This window comes from Ciconia boyciana, chromosome 25, assembly GCF_034638445.1.
Source record: "Ciconia boyciana chromosome 25, ASM3463844v1, whole genome shotgun sequence".
Classification (NCBI taxonomy): domain Eukaryota; kingdom Metazoa; phylum Chordata; class Aves; order Ciconiiformes; family Ciconiidae; genus Ciconia; species Ciconia boyciana.
Window position 1 is genome coordinate 3,108,350 of NC_132958.1, and position 19,902 is coordinate 3,128,251.

The 19,902-nt window shown below is 41.1% G+C and overlaps 1 protein-coding gene across 8 annotated transcripts in view; it reads right to left on the reverse strand.

Moving 5' to 3' along the window:
• Positions 1–19,902, reverse strand: part of DOCK5 (dedicator of cytokinesis 5) — a 90,205-nt gene that overhangs the window by 9,952 nt on the left and 60,351 nt on the right. For 7 of the 8 annotated variants that reach the window (XR_012039717.1, XR_012039715.1, XR_012039712.1 and 4 more), the window contains exons 33-50: positions 19,655–19,809; positions 17,926–18,011; positions 17,219–17,375; positions 16,631–16,671; positions 16,428–16,518; positions 15,418–15,537; positions 14,535–14,624; positions 13,633–13,737; positions 12,148–12,289; positions 9,676–9,757; positions 9,397–9,481; positions 8,518–8,604; positions 7,871–8,047; positions 5,687–5,770; positions 4,751–4,888; positions 4,468–4,634; positions 3,500–3,677; positions 1,034–1,172 (exon numbers count right to left, since the gene is read on the reverse strand). Coding sequence is in view for 1 of the 8 variants with exons in the window: in XM_072846426.1 (XP_072702527.1) it covers positions 1,034–1,172; positions 3,500–3,677; positions 4,468–4,634; positions 4,751–4,888; positions 5,687–5,770; positions 7,871–8,047; positions 8,518–8,604; positions 9,397–9,481; positions 9,676–9,757; positions 12,148–12,289; positions 13,633–13,737; positions 14,535–14,624; positions 15,418–15,537; positions 16,428–16,518; positions 16,631–16,671; positions 17,219–17,375; positions 17,926–18,011; positions 19,655–19,809 (2,124 nt within the window). In the remaining 7 variants the exon portion in view is untranslated. Of the gene's footprint in view, positions 1–1,033; positions 1,173–3,499; positions 3,678–4,467; positions 4,635–4,750; positions 4,889–5,686; positions 5,771–7,870; positions 8,048–8,517; positions 8,605–9,396; positions 9,482–9,675; positions 9,758–10,328; positions 10,386–12,147; positions 12,290–13,632; positions 13,738–14,534; positions 14,625–15,417; positions 15,538–16,427; positions 16,519–16,630; positions 16,672–17,218; positions 17,376–17,925; positions 18,012–19,654; positions 19,810–19,902 lie in introns of those variants that run through there. The other variant, XR_012039718.1, reaches the window with a different exon arrangement.

Consider the following 19,902-nt stretch of genomic DNA (forward strand, 5'->3'; position numbering starts at 1 on the left):
GTTTCACATTCCTTTCACAGATCTCTCTTCATATAGTATGCCTGCATTTATTTGTGTTTCTGGTTGTCTCTCCACCCCGTCCCCCACCGTGATATCTATTTTTTGGTTTTAATCCTCTCACAACAGTTTTATGCTAGTTTAGTTCGTTATCTACACTGGATTCTGAATTTATATCCACGTAAGAGGAAGGACAGTCATGTCCTACATATGAACTTCTGTTCCTTTAAAAAAAAAAAAAAGAGCAGTAGAGTGAGAAATGCAATGGCAAGCAAGGCAGATGTCAATGGTGACACTACAGTTGTATTTTTACCTTAGCCATATTTATATGTTGCTTCAGAATTAACTACAGAGCTTACTGGATATGCAAGGAGGGTAACTGCACAAATTATTCATTTTTTAATTCTTCAAGATAACTTCCTTCTCTTTTAGGTGTAACATTTATTAGGTGAGTTTCCAAGCTGCAGAGCAACTTCTGAAACTTTTTACCACGTGATGGGACTTACTGTTCATTAATTAACAAAGCCTTCAGGGCTTGCCCAGAAAATTTAGCCATAGACCTGATCAGAAATACCATGCTGGATTGATGTAGTTCCATCCAGTGAATTCACAGGAGATATTCCCCTAGTATGTGCTGTAACCCCCTGACTTGATGCACTTACAAGCATCTACATTGATTGCATATGATGTTCACCTTGAGGTTTAATATACCTTCCCACAAGTCAATACAGGAGAAAACAAGAGAGAAACTGAAAAAGACAAAAATTTTTCTCTGGAATTCATCTGATATACTAATTTTAACAAGTGATATGTAAGTCCCAAGTATGATCGTACTGCATTTGATAACACTGCCAAATTCTGTTATCTGACAAAAATGCCTACAAACATTAACAGCCCAGAGTCACTTTCTGTGAACTACTTCAGAGCAGTTCCTCCCTCCCCAGTGAGGTAACCTCAGCAAATATACAGTAATTCCTACTACTGCAGATACTGCCCTCCCTCAAGGATGTGGCAATTGCTCTATAATAGAACTTACTTTGGGTTCTTGGGGTTTTGGGAGTGATGGGTGGTGGGCTGCGAGGTGTTGACTGCTGGAGTGAAGAACTCTGAAGCAAAGTCAGTCTGTTGTCTCCTAATTGAAGACTCTTTGGCCTTTGTGCTTTTCCTGACGTGCCCTGGTTGAAACAAGGAGCAAACAAAACCTTTAGAAGTCAGCAAGGTTGCTGCACACGTATCAGATAATCAGACCTGTCGCAAAGGCATCAACATGCTCCAGAAAAGCTATACTTAAGAGAGAAAAGTGCATTCAGGTGAAACATAAGAGTGAAACCACTGCACTGGCTAAGCCATGTCAAAAGGCATACACTGTGCTCCTATGACACATCCAGTTTTCTGTGGGACCTTACTAACTGGGTAGCAATAGTAAACTGTTTTTAATGACCTTAGTGTATTAACTAAGAAGGGAAAACGTCAAGCTGGAAAATTGCTGCATTTGACTAGAAGTTCTGTGAACAAATTTAGGTGAAAAAAAGTCTTTCCAGGAAGAAAAAAAAAGATGAACTTCTGGGTGCAAGTCAGGACTGCTAGTATCATCCAGCTCCTTAGGGCTGTGAATCAAGTCTATTTCAGGCTTTACAGAGCAAATTCCTTGCATTTGGGACTTGGGAGATGATGTTCCAGTTCCTTCCAGTGTCACGCGTGTCCTCTATGCTCTTCATTCAAATCATGAGGCCATCTGAATATGGTCCCAAGAGTCCAGTGCATGAATATTATGGTCCTTTTAAATATAAGTTTATTGCTTTACAGAGAAGGCTGTCACTTACACATGTAATCAAACTCACTGGGCTCTTTTAGAGATCAATTCTCTATCATTGGACAGTTCAGTATTTCTCACTGTGCAGAAGAGACCACACATTGGTATACAGTGAATATAAAACTTCCAAAGACCAAAGCTGCTGGACATACAGCAAGCCTTTGGTTCCCTCTGGCTTTCTAGCTCCCAAGCAGCTTAGTCAAGAGCTGCATAAAATCAGTCTGTCCAATTCTTGTGCTGTGCTATGCAGCTTTGGAACAGACCAGCTATAAAAAACAGCTTTCTGTACTTTGCAATGTTCTTAAGCATGAATATAACCCTTAACTGCTCATTCACTTCAGTAAGCTGATCACATGTAATTTGCCTTCAGAGATATGGGGGGAGAGGGGAGGGTGGGTGTTCTGTTTTGCATCTCTCAGCTCTCTGCAATGCAAAGTCTTGGCAAACATGCCTTACTGTCCTAGTGAACTGGTCGATACAAATGGGCTTTCTCCCAGATCTTTTCCCTCTAGTTTTACTCAATAAAGTGATCAGCAGCTGACATCACAGTTTGTGGGTTAAACCCATTTAATTCTTCCAGAGGCAGAGGGCCAGGCCTCCTGAACCACTAATATTTACAACCCCAGATTTTCCTCTTGAGTGGAAAGCCTGTCAATACCAAACGACACGATTCTAGAACCACAGTTCCCCTTTTTATAAATATTCTGCAGACTCCAAGTGCTGGCAGCATCACTCAGATTTGATGAGAATTCCTGAATATATAGCAGCATAACCTGTTCGTGCCAGATTCAGTTGAGATCTTGGGAGAGAAAGGGAAATAGAAGAACTCATGTTTTCTCATTATTTACGCAGCCTGTGTTAAGTCAAATTAGTATCACTGAGCCACCAGCTTAAATACTCAGATGCCTAATTCTCACATACTCTCTGACAGTGTAACATAGTCTTAGTGTAAATCAGGATAATACTCCAAGGTCATACAACTCCACTTTTGGGCTGAAACTTATCTGTTTGTATTAGGTGATCATTCTGAATCCCACTGTCAACCCAAATACTTAACAGTCTCCAATATATTCCTCGTTACAACACTCCTATTCTCTTCTGTTCCCCTTTTGCAAATAATTTGCTCAAGGAGTAAACACTCCTGCCCTCACACAGGAGGTCTGGAGCAGAGTACGGACTGGAAGAACCCGTTTTTCAAAGTCCCAGGCTGGTGACCTAACTACCAGACCATCTTTTTTCAACTCCCCAATCTATCAAACTGATCTTCCCCTTGCAGTACATTTGATTTGTGCAGTGATGCTGACTGATAGCAGCTGAACATCTGGCTTGCCAGCTGGATTTTTGAGTGGGCCAGCAGTATCTGCTTGCTCCAACAAAAACAGAACAATTCTACATTGTGCTGAGTGCATCACGCAGTCCTCCACTCCTAGAAGAAATGAGGGCACTGAGCACCTAGATGAAACAGCAGTGCCTTGTGCTTCCAGTCCGTACCTTAAGCCAAACTGCAGTTCAGGCTGACACAAGTTTTCCAAATAAAAAAGTAAGAATTACTCAGATGACCAAGGCTTTTGGTATTTGAACCCCTCCCACTATTTAATGAAGTTCCCAATGACAAGCATGGTTGAAAGCAACGGAAACACTAAAATCTCCTGCTGTGGATTTTATTATTGCCTTTTTTTTTTTTTTTACCATTTTGGAAGTCAGTTCCGTTTCTGGCTCCTTCTCTACAATAACTTGAGACTTGCTAATACTCCAGTCCTTCCGCTTGAGTTTGCTAATCCGGTTATCACCATCATCTTTCATGGGCAGTTCCTCAGCTCTGGAAGCTGTTGATATTCTTCTCTCCAAGAGAGGCTCCAGAATAGATCTGTGGCCCACACCGAAAGAGTGAAAAAACATGAAACATTAGTCCATCAGGTATTTAAAGCACTGTCTGTTAAAAAGCTCTGATCTCTTAGTTTGCATAAGAGATTAATGTGAAAAACTGAGTTACGTCCATGGAATTTTCAGCGAGTTTTGTGCTCCTAAGTTACCCTAGCAATTTTGAGTATAATGCCTTACGTACGAGAAAGTGTGATCTACTTGCAGAAGGAGCCAGACCTGCATTTTATGCTGAACCCTACCACCGAGTCTGCTGTGTGACCTTGAGCAAGTCACCTAGACTCCCTGGCTATCACAGAGGCAAACTAGATGTACAGAGAGGTAACATCAGGAAATGTTTCCATGTATGGCAGCTCCTTTTAATGCCATGTACATAGCTGCAAACAGGTAGGTGGAACAACTACCATATGACTATGCCCCTCTTCGCAGACCACATCAAACTAAATTACCTTGCAGTATCTTACACCTCTGTTTTCCAGCATTCCTGGGAAAGAGAAATAGTGTGCATCTGAAATACACTGCTTCCATCTCTCTTCAGTGTCATGTAGATCACTGGGACTCCAGAGACAGTTATGGGTTCAATTCCCAGAATTACCCCTATCTGTGCTTCAACTCCCTATCTGTAAAATGGAACAACAACATTGGCCTCCATTTAAAGTTTTAAATGTGTCGGTATTGCTATTGCGTATGGAATAAATCTTCATTTTAAGAGTAACTAATTCCAGCAAAGGCATATTCCCACTCTTGTAAATCACATCTAAAGGCTGATTACTAACCCGTCTGAACCTGGTCTGGAGGAAGTGCTATCAGATGATGTGGAAGATGTAGAGACCACAGAAGACGCCACAGATGTGACAGAGAGCCGTCTCAGCGTGGAAGACATGATATAAGGCAACACGACAGAGCCTGACCTGCTCTGTTTCCTTTCGGTGAGGGATGGAAGCTGCAGACAAATACGCTTGTGATAAATCATGTAACACTAACTCACTCACAAGTGGGAAAGGGGGAAGTTGTGTTTCTTTAAGGCAAAACACTAAACAACCAGGTGGTTTAACTTACCAAAGTTATTACACCATACTGCTTCTCCACCTTCTTCTTCAGCTCTTTGAAACAGGCTGTCAGTCTGTCATGTAGAGGCTTCAGCTGTTCCGTCAGCTTCTCACCATGGATCCTAATCCCTTCTGCCAACAACGGCATCTGAAAGGAGGAACAAAATTAAGCTACAAAAGGACAAATCAGCTCTCCTGTTCCAGGAAGGCATTTTCTATGCTTGTTACACATCTCAGATAAAATATGTTGATTTAAGTCCTTCGTGAGTTTGTAGAGGCAAAAAAAGCAATCATAAAGTAAGGAAGCTCAGCTACTGACTCATAACTTGTGACACTGTAGTAACCTGACCATTTGTTTGAGCTCCACGTGTTCAAGAAACATGAACGCTTTTGCCATCCGTACCTATGATTCCCTCTTCCCTACTCAGATTCCATATTCTGCTTTGGAAAACACAACATGTTAAATTTTGGAGTATCACTTCTTAGCCCCCAAAGCTGTACGATTGTGAGGTAGCTTTAACTGGGCTCTGTTGTGTGGAAATATGTAAAAACTGGTCTGCAGGGATGCAATTTGCATTACAAAAAAACTCGGGCAATTTTTCATCGCTACGCAGGTCAAAATAGACAACTTTCAATGGTCAGACTGACAAAACGTTAGGTCTGATGATTTTATGAAAAGGTAACAGGTATTTTGTTACACTTATGAGGGAAAAATATATGCCACGTTGGCAAATATTCCAGAATAACATTTCAGAGCAACATGAGGTACACAGAACAGTCAAGGCCACAATTTTAGAATATGACAGTTTTCTCAAAATAAAAAACAACTGTACACACATCCAGATTGTTCTTATAGTATTTATCTGCATTATCTCTCCGAAACAATGATGCTGGAAAAACATCTGCACTCATACACACTGCTTCCACTTCTTTCCCCATACAATACCTGTAGAGCAATTAGTTGCTTAAGCAGTTCAATTTTATCTTGATCTTCAGGACGTTCTTGAAGATACTTCTCTGTGAAAAAGGCCTGAAAGCAGAGAGAGAAAATGATACAGACACTACGTTGCTTTCACAGCTAACTCCGAGTGAAAGATCCTCATACTTTAAAAGCGATTAATCGGCATTATTCCTCATAGCAAAGTTTGTTTTTAATATCTCCCTGACACAAAGCTGAGGGACAAAGAACCATTTGTTGAGAAATGGGAAGGAAAGAGACTTTTTTTGTATTAAAAAACCAAAAACTAAACCCAAATTTTACTATTTTTTCAGTGAAACACTCATATGTAAAAAAAGTTACTTCATCACAAGGGTTTTCTTCAATTCCAATTCCCTTCTCGTAAATAGTATTGATTTGAATAATCAAGGCTACTTTACTTGTCACTCAAATGCGAGTAGCAGATCCAGTCTGAGTTCTCACTTCAAGAAGTCTCTTTCATTTTTAGCTTTCAATGACCTACAGTACACAATGACATGCAAACAACCTCAGCTGCACAAAGGTGAACAGGGCATCTCCTGCCTGCAATTTCCTTAAGCTCTGTGATTTAAGCCCTTAAGTACAACATTTTCACATGGGGCTTGTTACAAAGATTCAGTAGAAGTAAAGACCATTTTGAGAGTTTGACTCACAGTTTGACTCAACAAAGCACCTTTAGTCTACGCTTCTTATGTGTTTACCTTTAATCAACAGAATCTGGTATCGGTTTAAAAGTTGAACAAACACAAGTACACTTTCCTGGACCGAAGCTTCAAAATTGTGCCAATTCACATTATGTGCCTCAGTGTATTGCACTGAAATGTATCACAATTCCTGGTCAGAAGAATTTAATTTTTCTTTTTCCTAGATAAAATCCCTAATAATTTTTCATTTGGTTTTAAAACATGTCTCTGATCTATTTCAGCCTCTGCATATTTTTCTTAGTTCTGCGTTCCATTAACTGGACTGTATGTACAAGTGTTTATAGGCCTAGTGGTATGACTCTGAAAAAGGCTGATGTCAAGAGGAGGTTAGCCTGTGAAAGGACTGCCGGGTAGGTCCCAGTGGATTTTTCTTGAAAGTGTTTAATTATTGCAAGAAGAAAGCGCATGTTAAAAATGCAGACTTTGGCTTTTGGCTACAATGAAACAATTAAAACTCAAGATTTTAGCCGCCCACAAAAGCCAAATGTTCTGTACAGATCTTCAGTTGAAATAGGAAAATATGAACCAGAAATGAGTATTTCCAGATGTGGTTACAGATACTTTGTGTTTCCTAGTTTAAACCGCTTTCCCACTTTCGTAATTCTAAACTTTATGTCAACCTTAATTCATAAAATGGGAGGATTTAGGGCCAAATTCAGCCCTGGCAAAGTATGCGGTGACTCTGGAATCAGCAGAGTTAGACCCCAGATAAATCAGACCCTCTCCCATTTAACTTTTGCACTTCATTTCATGTGACTGGAACACATCTGAGAAGAATTAAATGTGTTTTAACACCATCCATTTGGTTTATGGAAATAAGCAATATATTTTGTGCTGGGAAAACCATCATTAGATACTGGGAATAAACAGCTTAAGTCAAACATCACAATAAAGGAAGAACATACACTGTTCAACTGAAGTCAACTGAATAACTCTGGATAGGAAACACCGTTTTTTCCCTGAAATGTATGCTCTTTGCTGCAAAACTCCACAGACAGATTATCTGCTGGAAAGATAAATTCTCATTTGACTTACCATTCTATATTAATACCATGGAGAAACGTTAGCTCTTTTGCTTTTCTTTGTTACTTGCACCCATCATCGGGCTGACCAAGCACCTCAATGCTCCCACAAGGCAGGAGCATGTTATTATCACCACCGTAAATGAGGCCCAGAAGAGCCGGATCACTCGTCTCTATGGCAATGCACAGCACTAAAACTAAACACTAAAAGACTAAACATGTGGGGGTTTTCCACCTTCCAGTCTAGTGGAAATCTCTTATCTTTGTTCTTTTCTCCTCTTCTTTGAGCTCTGAACAGACAGCTACAGCTACAGCATGCGCTATGTCTGAGTAACAGCTGAAAACAACTTGAATCTCCCATGTTTCAATTCAGGTCTTCAACACTGCACAGGCCAACAGACTGAGCTACAGATAAATGTGAAAAAGACCTTTTCATAGTTGGTATATCCCCCCATGACCGCTGGGTCCACAATCCCATTCAGGAGCATAGAGAGAGGATGTACAGGCAGACTCCGGTCCCAGACATGCTGTTGGACAACGTTGCTGATTTTCTCATTGGTTAGCTCCATCGTTTCTATGGCGTTCTCCAAGGGGCTGATCTCTTCCTGACGGAAAGAAGAAACAGAATAAACCTTCACTTGCCTCCACTGAATATGAAGTTAAGTAACTTCTCGTATATGAAGGGCAGCCCAGTAGTTTCCAGCAGAGGATTTTGGACCCCCTGTGCTAACTAGTTTGCCATTCAGAGATGAATGCAAGAACGATCTTATACCTTAACCTGAAGGAACAACAGTTTGGGACTTGGTTGCTGACTGTGGAGTATGTTACAGAAGTAACCGCTCTCCCAAGCATTATACAGTCAACGTAGAACTTTGCTGCCTTGGGTAGAGCTGTCTGCAGAATTGCATAAAAAGACAAGCACATCAAAGAAGATACACATTTGCTTTCATCTGAAGCAGAAGTTATTGGTGTGCCACATCCAACAGTGGAAGGACTAGTAGTCCTAACTGTTGCAAGACTCTTTACTCCATGAAAGATTGGAGGGGATGAGACCCAGCCCATACGCAGAACTCACCGTTGTAATCTGTTTGACTTCAAACCACTTGAGGATGCCTGGAAATGAATACGCTGTCGTGTAGGTTGTCCTTTCTATCCACATATTCTAGTTAGAGAAGGAAAAAATTCCAAGATGTAAGGAAAATATTGGTCTTGCAATTCAATTCTCTTCTGCGGTAGAGCACGGAACCAGGCTTTCAGCACTAGCTGGCAGGACTTACACAAATTACTTTCACCTTCACTAACTGGGATGGAACCCAGTGTTTTTGGCAACAAATACCACCTCTACTATTTAAATGGTATCAACATTAGCAGCAGTAGGCTGTTATCCTCCATGTGGACCACTACTAGCAGGACTGCAATTATAGCCCATTTAGCCAGAGTTATATGCAATGCGCTGAACCACTACACATGAGCAACAGTTATGGCTCACAGGCAGCAAGGAAACATGCCGTTACACTACATCCAAGGCTCACTCTCCACTGCAAATCTTAAAAGTTGGCCTGAAGTTGAACTGATCCTTCATGGTTAGAGGCTGGCCTCCTTAAGGATGGCTGCATCATCCACAATCTACCAGACGCACAGCTGCACTCTGTAGGAAGCTGTGGTTAGACAGCACAATATTTATGGATTCTAGGTCAAGGGTTTTGAGCATTAAAACTTCAGCTACGGAGCCCCTTGACATTATCACATTGGCTTTATGTAAAGACTGCAATGCAAAGTGCAGCCCTTTGCTTCTCCTACATTTTAATAGCAAAATTCCATTGCCACAGGTGGAGGAAAAAAAATTGGGACAGTGCTGTTCAAAATGCCACCAACAAAAATAAATAAATGCATAGAACACTTTTCTCATAGCACAGACACCCAAGCCAGCTAGCATCAAAAGCAAAGGACTCACAGCAAACTCATTGTCTGGATCTTTTTCTCCTTTCCTGACTGGTCGGGAGTGCGTGAACTGCTGTACCTCGTTTGCTCTGTAGTAGCTAGAAAGAAGCAGAGTAAATGGTGAGTCTTCTCACCTCCCATCTTCCTTACAGAAATGTTCTGTTTCCTCTCAAAACCAACCACGTTTAAACTGGACTGTGATTTACACAAGACACAAAGGCACTCCACCTTGCGCCTAGGCTAGTTGAGAAAAATACAGAGGAAATGTTGAGGGAAAAGGGAAAGAAATTACTTTAAGATCTGTTCAGGAACGGGTTTATCTTTGTAATTAGGTGGCAGGTTCATCACAGGCTTCACAATAAAGCACTGCACATCTGAGCAGTTACAGTTAAGGATGAAAAACTATGAATCCTTTTGGGAGAACAGGAGAGGGAGAGGAATACCCTTCCTGTTTTCATAAAATGTCAGACTTCTCAACAATTCCCTGTGCTCTTGTCACGTTTGAAGAAAAATACTTAGAAGTTCATCAACAATCACAGGCATTATATTGCTTCTTGTAGTTTGTATGCTACTCATGAACTAAAAGCCCCAAAAGGTAAGGGCTGTACGAATACTTCCAACTATTGAAATTCCCTGGTGAAACGCTTGGGAAGCCTGGGTGCTACTGATTTCTACTTTGGGGACAGGAAAACAAGATTCTGCACTAGGTTCTGTAATGCATGCATCTGTCTCTCCTCTCTCCCCCACCGCCCCATGGTTATTTGTCACATTCTTCCACTACAGTGAAGCTGCCCCTCCCTCCCAATTTTTAGAGCAATAAAGCTAACTGAAGAAAGTAGGCTGTTAATCTGTGAATATCTACTTCATCTTCAGCTTTTGCAGCTGTGAACCATGACAGAAATAAAAAAAAAGTTAGTAATAGTATCCCCAAGCACAACAGCTTACAATGTTGTTTCTCCAGAGTTCTAAGGACTGTATTGAAGGCTTTACAGAAGTAAAAACCTGTATGGAAAAGGAAAGCATAAACAATTTGACCTCCATGAATAGATTATTTCTGTGAATCACCTGCCAGTTGCACTCTGAAAAGCTGCACTTTACCGGTGGGTAGGGTAGCCCCATACATCCTCTATTTCACTGAGGGTAGCTCTAAACAGTATTTTGAAAGCATAGGCAAGGTCATTCTGCCCGCATCGAAGAGCCAGATGAATACTAGCCAAATCTGAACCCAAAACCACATAGCCACATTAGATCAAGCACTGAGCCCAAGCTAATATATTCTTTCTCTCAGGAGAGCTTATTAGCTTGGGCTTCATGCCATGCTAAGCATGCTATACAGCTTCTAGCTCAGAACTGGTGGAAGACTAGCCTGTTTAAATGTGTAGGCTTTCCCTGAGACTGTGTACAGCTCACTTAATATCTCCAGTACACTCTTATGAAACAACCAAAGGAAGAACAAGGCATTTTATCATAAAAGAGTGAGGAAACAGATTCTAAGCAAAAGTAAAAAAGAGCTTGAGACAACGGAGGTTAAAAAAAGCACAAAATTAAAACAAACTACGGAACCATCAACCCCTGCCTAACACAACAGTGATCTGGGCACTCAAACTCCTCATCTTTTCAGAAGGTGTTTGTAGGAGTCTGAGAAGAACCTGTACCAAATCCAAGCTATGCAGCTGCTCCCCTTTACAATGGGGCTATGCCAAAGACCCGGAACCAAACACCCCCAAACTTTTGGAAGAGTTCAGATCTGGATCCAAATTTTGTAGTTCAGGTTCATCTGGAGCCAAAAACATTAGAACAAACACAAACAGATGCAAAGGAAGTAGCTGAAACAAAGCAGCAATAGAAGAGGCATTTTTTGATACCAAGTTTGGTCTTGAATGAATTTTAATTTCCTATGTGGATTTAGTGCTTGGCAGGCTTATTGCAAGGGAAGCATCTGGTATCACTGCTTGAGTTGTGCCTTTGTACACAGAGACTTTTAAGGCCAAAATGGACCATCAGATTCTCTAGTCTGGCCTGTATAACACAGGCCAGAAGCCCAGTAACTTGGTTTTTACTGATGTACATCTTCCAGGAGCACATCTGCTATTGACTGGAAGCCACAAACAAGAATCTGAAGCATCTTCACTAGGTTGCACTTGGTCATGCTCACAATTAAGGGAAAGAGGATCTTAAGCCTAGTGCTGTGCTGTGTCACACAGTTTGGAGCTCTACCAGCATAAAGAAAAAATAAATTTAAAAAATAAGGGCTGTTCACCCAGCAACTTTAATCAACATAAATAATCACTTCGCACTTCTTACAAAGTGACTTCTAGGGAAGAAAACAAAACCCAGCCACTTCATAAATGCTAGTTAACTGCAAGCAAGAAGAGAGCATACTTCTACTTTCTTTATATCCCACTTTCACTGCCTGCATTTTACCTCTTTCACCTAGAAATACCAAACTGGATCACATGTATACGACAGCAGTCAGCACCACCTGCTTAAGAAGGCGGCACAAGAAATCCTGACCTGCAATCTGTTAAGGTTTCATCCTAAGAGCGACTCGTTTAACTCTGACAGTATCAAGCTGTCTCTCTTTTTCAACATGTTTAAGTTCCCTACTGCAATTCTGGATAGTCTTATTTTCATGCCCAGTGCCTGCCTTCAAAGTCCACCTGGAGCAGTAAGTTCCTTGCTTATTATTGTTGTTTACGAATTCTCTTATTCTAGGAAGAAGCAGATCTTGAATGTGCCAAAATGTATTAGAACCAAAAGATACACTGTTTAGGAGAAGACTTGATCTCTTCTCCTGGAGGGGCAGTGCTGGTCATCTTCTCAGCACTAGGAAACTGGGTCAATAGCTTCAGGTTGAAGTCCTCCCTTCGTTCATATTCTTTGCCCCGGTAGATAAAAATTTTATTCTGTGGGTAGCAGAAGAAAGAGAGAATTAACACTAAACAAAGCAATGAGAAAGAGCTTTCCAAACATACACAGAGTAGTCTCAGAGATCTGGTTTATATGAAGGGTTGTCTCCTAGCTTAGCAGACAGTCAAAACACGTGACAGAAGAAACACAGGCTGGAGTGACAGCACATCAACTCTCAGGAGCAAGGCCCTGCAGTGGCATCCTCTTATTTGTCTAGAAAATTCATTGTTCCACATACAAGTGTTATTGAACACATTCATGCCTTCTAGCAGTCTCAGAACTCACACGTTCAACACGTGAAATGTCAGTCAGGGGACTGATTTTAAGTAAGAGACCATGTGTCCCAAAAAGTTCTTTAATGCAGGGAACTGCATGCTCCTTGCCAGACCACTTATGGTATGAGTTCACCGAGGGATCTTTCTATGCACAGAGACACGAGTTTTGCCTCTGTTCCACTCCTGACTCTCTTCAGCTACCATTAACAAAATGGCCAGCTATGGCAGTTTTGCACTACAGACTTAACAGTAGACCATGGCCAATTATTTTTCCAAACTGGCCACCAAGCAGTGGTGGTTTCTGGAAGGGATGGATTCAAAAACATGACCTGGAGGTGAAAGCCTTCTATGCCATCCAGTTCCACAGTCCTAAGTTAACATTTTTCTTTTTTATTAAGCTTGGCTTCCATTTAAGGCCAGCAACTTCAAACAACTCCAGTCTGAAAATGTAAATCTTCCTTAATATTAAATAATAGTTGGGAATATTTTCTAGCATGCTGCACCCTGCCCATCTGACTCACTTTGGCTAGATTCTTGTATTATAGCTAGCACAGATCCAGCAATGCTTAGCAGCAATCTCAAACAGGAAGCATCTTTGCATTTTAATTCTTCTGCGTGGGACAGACTCTCGCTAATGTGCTTGAGCACTGAAATGATCCATGTCCTGAAAATTAGGTTGATTCAGGCTGAAAAGCAATGGGATGAATTCTTTACAGGCTAAGCATTTTCTAACAGCAACAATCATATTTCTGAGGAAGTGTATAGGGCACAAATACGAAAGATAGATTCTGTTTAAGTCCGTGTAAGAACATACCTCTAACATACATCTAACAAGCCCTATTGCAACACACTAACCTTATTAAAGCTGTCAACGCAAAAAATCTGGTCTCTTACTTGTCTCTTTTTATATGCTGAAATGTTTTGAAATACTTCAGGGATTTAGATCTCTCAGTGTCATTGAAAGGAAAAGGAGTTTGGCATCTGATTTTTCTTGGAAGCTCTGCAAAAGTTGTGACTTCTAGGGTACCGACCACTCCAGAACTTGAGTGCCGAAAAATTCTTACCCGGAGGAAAGAGGGGAAACCCTGACCATAGTATCCAACAGCAAAGTACTCTGGTTGAGGTCTCATTGCCTTCATAATATTCTCATAAAAAGTAGCTCGTTTTTTCTGAAAAAGAAAACGTCACCAGCATTTTCACTTTGCAGTATTCAAGGACACTGCCAGAATGTAGCTCACATTCTCAGAGACGATTCCTTACCTATTAGTTCTCCCCTACAGAATACTTTTTACAATTGTTTTTTTTGATACAGTATCTCATACTTATCCATTTACTTGGTTAAATATTTGGTTTGTCTGGGCCAGAATCAACTTCATTTCCTGGTCTGCAGACATGAGAACAATGCCATGTTTTTTAGGATTCCAGGACGATACCTGAAATCCTTAACTATTGCGACACAAATTAAAAATCAGTATGTGCTGAAACTGAGCAGACACAAATGGTGACAAATGTCAGAGAACTGGCAGAAATAAAACTGGGCAGATGATTCTCATATGAAAGAACATAAAGACCATCTGGTTACATCTTTAACCACTAAAAACCATAATTCAGAACCAAGATGATTCTACAGTTCTGTGTTCACACACAGTACTTTTATCACAGAAATAACAAGGTGATGAGATTTATGGAGCCTGAAAATACACCATGCAAATGTTCCCTCATTTGATTAACACTAAGAATGCTAAACAGCTGCACACAATATTGTCATGCTAATTACAAGGTCAAAACCACACACTCTAAAAAAAAAATTACGAAAACATTCTTCTAATATTCAGCTTTACAAAACCATGGGAGTTATGTTGGTTTGTTTGTCTTTAACATAAATGTATTTTGGGCTTATCCTGCTCAACAATATTAATTTGAGCAGTCAGCAGCCTGCTGAAAATGGAGAAACAAAAAATCTTACCAGGAGATTACCAAGTCCCTCATAATCAAAGACCTTGTTTTCATACATGTCAGCCAACTCTTTGCTTAGTTGAATGGCTTTTTCCCACATCTCCATGGAGGGTGAAGGGAGGCAGGTGAGGGAAGAAGAGCACAAGCAAAATAAAAGACTCAGTTAAAAGCATTCATTACCACAGACAGGTAAACAAAAAATTCAGCTGATTTTAATTCAGGCAGTACTTTAATGCACTGCCAACTTTCCCTTAGACTCCATGCTGTACATTTTTTGCAATAATTATTATAGTCACACAGCTCTTTTGATTTGAGGATCTGAAAGTGATTTACAGAGCAAGGTTTCTATTGTTACTCCTGATAGGGAAAACTGAGGCACAAAGAGGCGGAAGGACATGTCTAAACAGCAAACAAGAGAAGCCCAGGTGGTCTCCTCCTACACTAATACTTCATCCCCTGCATCAGGCTTCCTTGGGTTTGTCTCATTTAGCCCTGGTAGAACCATATATCCGAAGTGCAACTAACACAAGTTCAGCATCAGCCAGACAAGCCATACTTACTGCAATGCAAGAACCTGACAAAAGCCATTACCCAGGGAAAGAAAGGAAAACACTTATAGTTTTCTCATCTACCCAGTATCTTGAACAGGGTTAGTTTTTCAGATGCTCTTTGACTAACAAGGAAACAGAAGGATTCAAATATCACCAGGACAAACAGATACCCTGCTCATGCCAGTACCGTGGTCTCTATTAAAAAGCCAGGCCTAAGCATCAAAGGCCTGTTATGGCATCACGTCTGCTTTTAACAGAAGTTGTTTTAACAACTTCTGCCAGCTACATTCACCAAGCCAAGTATTTACCAGTGAACTGCAGGAACACTGCAGAGACACTCACTTTGCCCCTGTCAAAGAAGCAGATAATTTCTTGGTAGAGTTTTTCCTTGAGTTCCTGTTGTGAGTAGACATAGTAGCTGTCCCTCTGCAGGAGATGAGGGACACATGGCTTCTCAGACCACTAGTACAGAGGAAAAAAAAAGGAAAAGTTGAAAGGACTGCAATATTTTCAGATTAACAAATCCTTACAGCAGATAGACTCACCTTCTGCGGGGATGCATTCAAGACAAATCCATCAATGCAAAGGGAAAGTGATATAAGCTGAGTTGTCTGACTAACATAAACTAGGAATGCACACACAAACACTGCATCTCAGCAGCATGGTTAGAATAACAAGTAGCCAGTACGCAGTAACTTCTTAAACCACTCCTGCCAGCTGCTCAGAAAAACATCTGATGATGCTCTCTCACTACACACGTAAGCAGCCAGAAAGCGTCAGTTACATGCACATTTTTTTCTACGTTAAAAGTTAATTTCAAATCAGGTTAAGAATTCATCTGAACTTGTACAATTTTTTTAGTCATATTTAAAATTCACTTTAAAAATGTTAATACAAGTTTAATTATATCTGCAAAACTGGTGTGATTTTTGGCTTAAGGTCTTATGCTGAGACACTAAGTGAATGCATAAGCTTTATTGATCTGAGGAAGAAATGAAGAGGCTGACTTAAATCCAAATTAAGAGGGCTTAGGCTAATGCATTTTACACTGTTCACACAGAAGTGGAAAAAAGCTGTGCTATGACCCCAAACATGGACGTTTTCTCCCAGCTCACTATAGCACTGTTTCACCAAGAGTATGTAAAAGTAGATGCTAACAACATTTTTGCTTTCATCCATTTAGCTGCTGTGCAATTTGCACAATTGCAAAGCTCCTTAATGACCACCCAAACCTAGGTGATGCAAAGTCACATTAAGAAAAAAAAAAGTGAATTGTTCATCCTGAGCTGTTGGCACTTCATTTAAAACCCATACCTTGACAGTGGAAACTAAAATCGGCTTTAGTGTAATACCTGGAGCAGCTCTGCATGGAGGAGGAGAGTGTATGCTGCCTCTGTGAAGTTCTCACAGTCTGTGTGCAGGTCCCGGAGTTTATATAAATACCTAAATAAACGAAAACCAATTGTTACTTGATGTGAAGGACTCCTGTATCAGCGTACAGAACAGCAAGAGAAGCAAAGGCTTCTATACAGGTTTATAGAGGGAAACAGCCTACCTGATATAAATGTCCTCTCGTTTCTTCTCCTTATAAAAATTCTGCCAAGAATAGAAAAAAAAAAGTCAAACTTTTACAATGTAAAGCACCATGGATTTGCATACTCATCTCTAGACAAGTAACTTAAGTGTCTGTTTTAGATATTTCAAAGATCTTTGTTGTAATTTTGCCTACTTAGGTGTATATATGCCTGCAACCACCCCTTTAACATAAGGTGGAGCTCCTATTACCTCTAGAAAAGGGGCAAGTCAAAGAGAGAAAGTGACTTGTCCAAAGTGACATAGGCTCTTTGCAGTGGAACAGGGACTTCAGCCCACATTTCCCAAACTATCAGCTAGCCATCTTTCCTGCCTGTATTTCAGGGCTTCAGATTACCATGTAGACAAGGACCAGCCATGTGACTTGATTTTGGACTGCACATCTTTCTACGTTTTATAGTTGTCAATGGCTGGTAGCCTGAGTTAGGCCCATCATTAACCAGAAATGGCATAAAGAATTACTTAAAATCCTACAGAAAATATCCTTCAGAATCCACAAAAGCCAGCTCAGTAAAGAAGCACCCGTATCCAAATCCAGCCTTCCCCATACCAGCACATTGACAGTGCAGCTCATGCGGTTCTCCTTGCTTTCATCATGCATGATTGTCCTGTAGTCCAGCAGGTTCTCTAGCAGGCTGCTGACCAGCAAAGCAAACACTTCTCCAGAAGCAGACAGATACTTATGCTTCCGACAGTGCTCCAGGAGGCTGCAGATATACCCAGAGAGATGGAAGGAAATACTCAGTTACAGTTCTGAGCAGTGGTAAGTAGAACTTCAGTGTAAATTACCCAAACAGCCACTCAGCTAACAGAGTCAAATATGTTTCCTGAGCAGAGACTCTCACAGTGCAGAACAGCACACCACACCCACAGACCTGAGATACCCAAGTCAGGCAGGTCAAAGCCTGCCTTGTTGATCAAAAACCTGGGTTCTACTCTTGGTGCTAAAAGAAGGCTCCGATTTTGCTTTAATCTGAGCCTGCTGATCTCAAGCTTTTCCACTTACAACCCCCTTGACAGTTTGGCACCTGCCTCTAGGCTTTCATCTCCCAGTTTAGGGTTGTTGTGCAAGTTGCTGCTCCAGAATAAAAGCATCATTTTAAGGCAATCAGTCTCAGAATACCCATACAGCATTAAGATCACTGTCAATTGCACTGTCTCCCTATTCACTGGAGTAATAAAGTAGGGTTTCTTTGCATTCGAAAAATAGCCAACTGAGCTGTAAAAAAGAGCCTCCATGTTCTTTACAAAACTTACAGTTTCTCCAGCAAAATCTTGTACTGTTCGTCCCCTCGGCCACCCTCCACTTCCTGGTCCAGCTTGGTTATCAACTCATTTTCAAACTGAAAAGGCAAAAACCCACAATCAAATAGACAGCAGCCCTCAAGAGTGTGGTCTGAACATTAGTAATGCTTGTGGCTGGTGTTTCTGAACTGCCCCACCATCAGACACTGGTTTTACAAGCCAAGCTAGAGGATGTTTTCATTGTTGGAGCGGAATAAAAATGGTAAGAAGCCAAGATGACAAGATTGGAGCAAGGAAATAGAAGTCCTCCCTCTCTCATCCTACAGTCACTGGAAAGTCATGCTCTGGAGTAATGCTTCCCCTTCTCCTCCATCCATTAGCAGTTCAGTTTTGCTAGGATGGAGAAGCATCTTAGCAGCCAGCTTACAGATGATAATGGTCATTCACTCATCCTGAAGAAACTGAACTCCTGCCATCAGTTAAGGGCAAGTCACAACTCTCTATGTTATGGCCATCATAAACACTTGTGACTACTAATTAAAGTATCTTCTCATGCTGCAAGAACCAAGTCCTGTGTGATTATCTGTCTAGCCATGAAGATGCCATGCCCTGTTATGTGCAAGCAGGTCAAGTACATAGTCTCAGTTATAACCATAGCTAGCACATAAATACCACTGGAACGGAAAATCCATGCCCCACACATCCTGTTTCCTTCTACTGATTCCAAAAACCCCTGAGACCCTGGGGCCAACACGACCAAGACTGATGACCCCAAGGGAAGAAAGATCCCATATGCACACTGAAGCTGGGGTCTGCTGGTGTGAGGATGGTGCTTAGGGAGATGCACGTCACATTTGACAACAGTCTGAAATGCCGAGGTGGCTGCCTTTTGGATGGATGGCTCCTACCTATCTCCAGGGAGAAGACTGTCTACAGCATAACTACAATGTCCCCTGCCTGCCAGTTGAGATGTTAATGTCCGATATCCCCAGAGGAAAGCTGGAAGAATAAGTCTTTAGAAACTGCAGTGCAAACTTAACCTCAGGGCAAAAGCAAAGATCCTCTTTTTCCTTCCCTACTGTGCGGTGCTTTCTCAGTAGCAATCAAAGGTAACTTCTGGAGAAATTAGCACAGGGTTGGACTCAGGGATCTGGGTCCTGTTCCCTGCTCTGTCCTTTTACTTGTGTAGCCTCAAGCGAATCGTGTCTGTCCTTTGTATCACTGTTCTTCTTTCCATAATGGTGGCATCATTATTCATAAAGGTGTTGTCAAATTTGAAGTTAATGAGGGATTAGTCAGTATGTAAGCAACTACATAGCCCTAACACTTGACTGTCCAGCAATTTTCTTTACAGTAACTTATCTTTACAGCCAAAGATCTGTCTTGGGGGAATTTATATTGTTATTATAAATGTACAGAGACATGACTTTTTAGAGTACTCTCTTAGGGTGTCCAAATTGCTTCACAATTTAGATGTGGGTATTCACACATCTGCAAATGCAGAAAGGTATGAAAACAGAGGAATTCATTAATTATCAAAGTCAGGCAAAGGTACAGTCAGGGACAGAACTGAGGAGTTCCGACTCCTACAAACCACTTAACAGTAACTTCCCAAAGTGTCTGGCACAAAGCTTGCTTTGTGGGGTTTTTGTTTGTTTCGGTTTTGTTTAAATGTTCTCTTCTCCTTCTTGTCCAATGCATACTGCAGAACATCTGTACTGAAGATACCAGGCTCCCTTACCATATGGAAGTTTCTGTTCTCACTGAAGGTAAACTCGCACTGCATCATATCAAAGAAGATGGGAATGGTAGCTTTCCGTAGCTCAGGCTCTGGGACCAGGGTTACCTCCAGGATTGGGCCTACCATTGCTGGAATGAATTTTATTTTGTGGGGACCTGCAAGAAAACCAAAGTCAGATACATCCTAATGGCAGGATTTGGATATCCAAATGTTTAAGCACATTATTCATATAAAATAAAGACCATAAA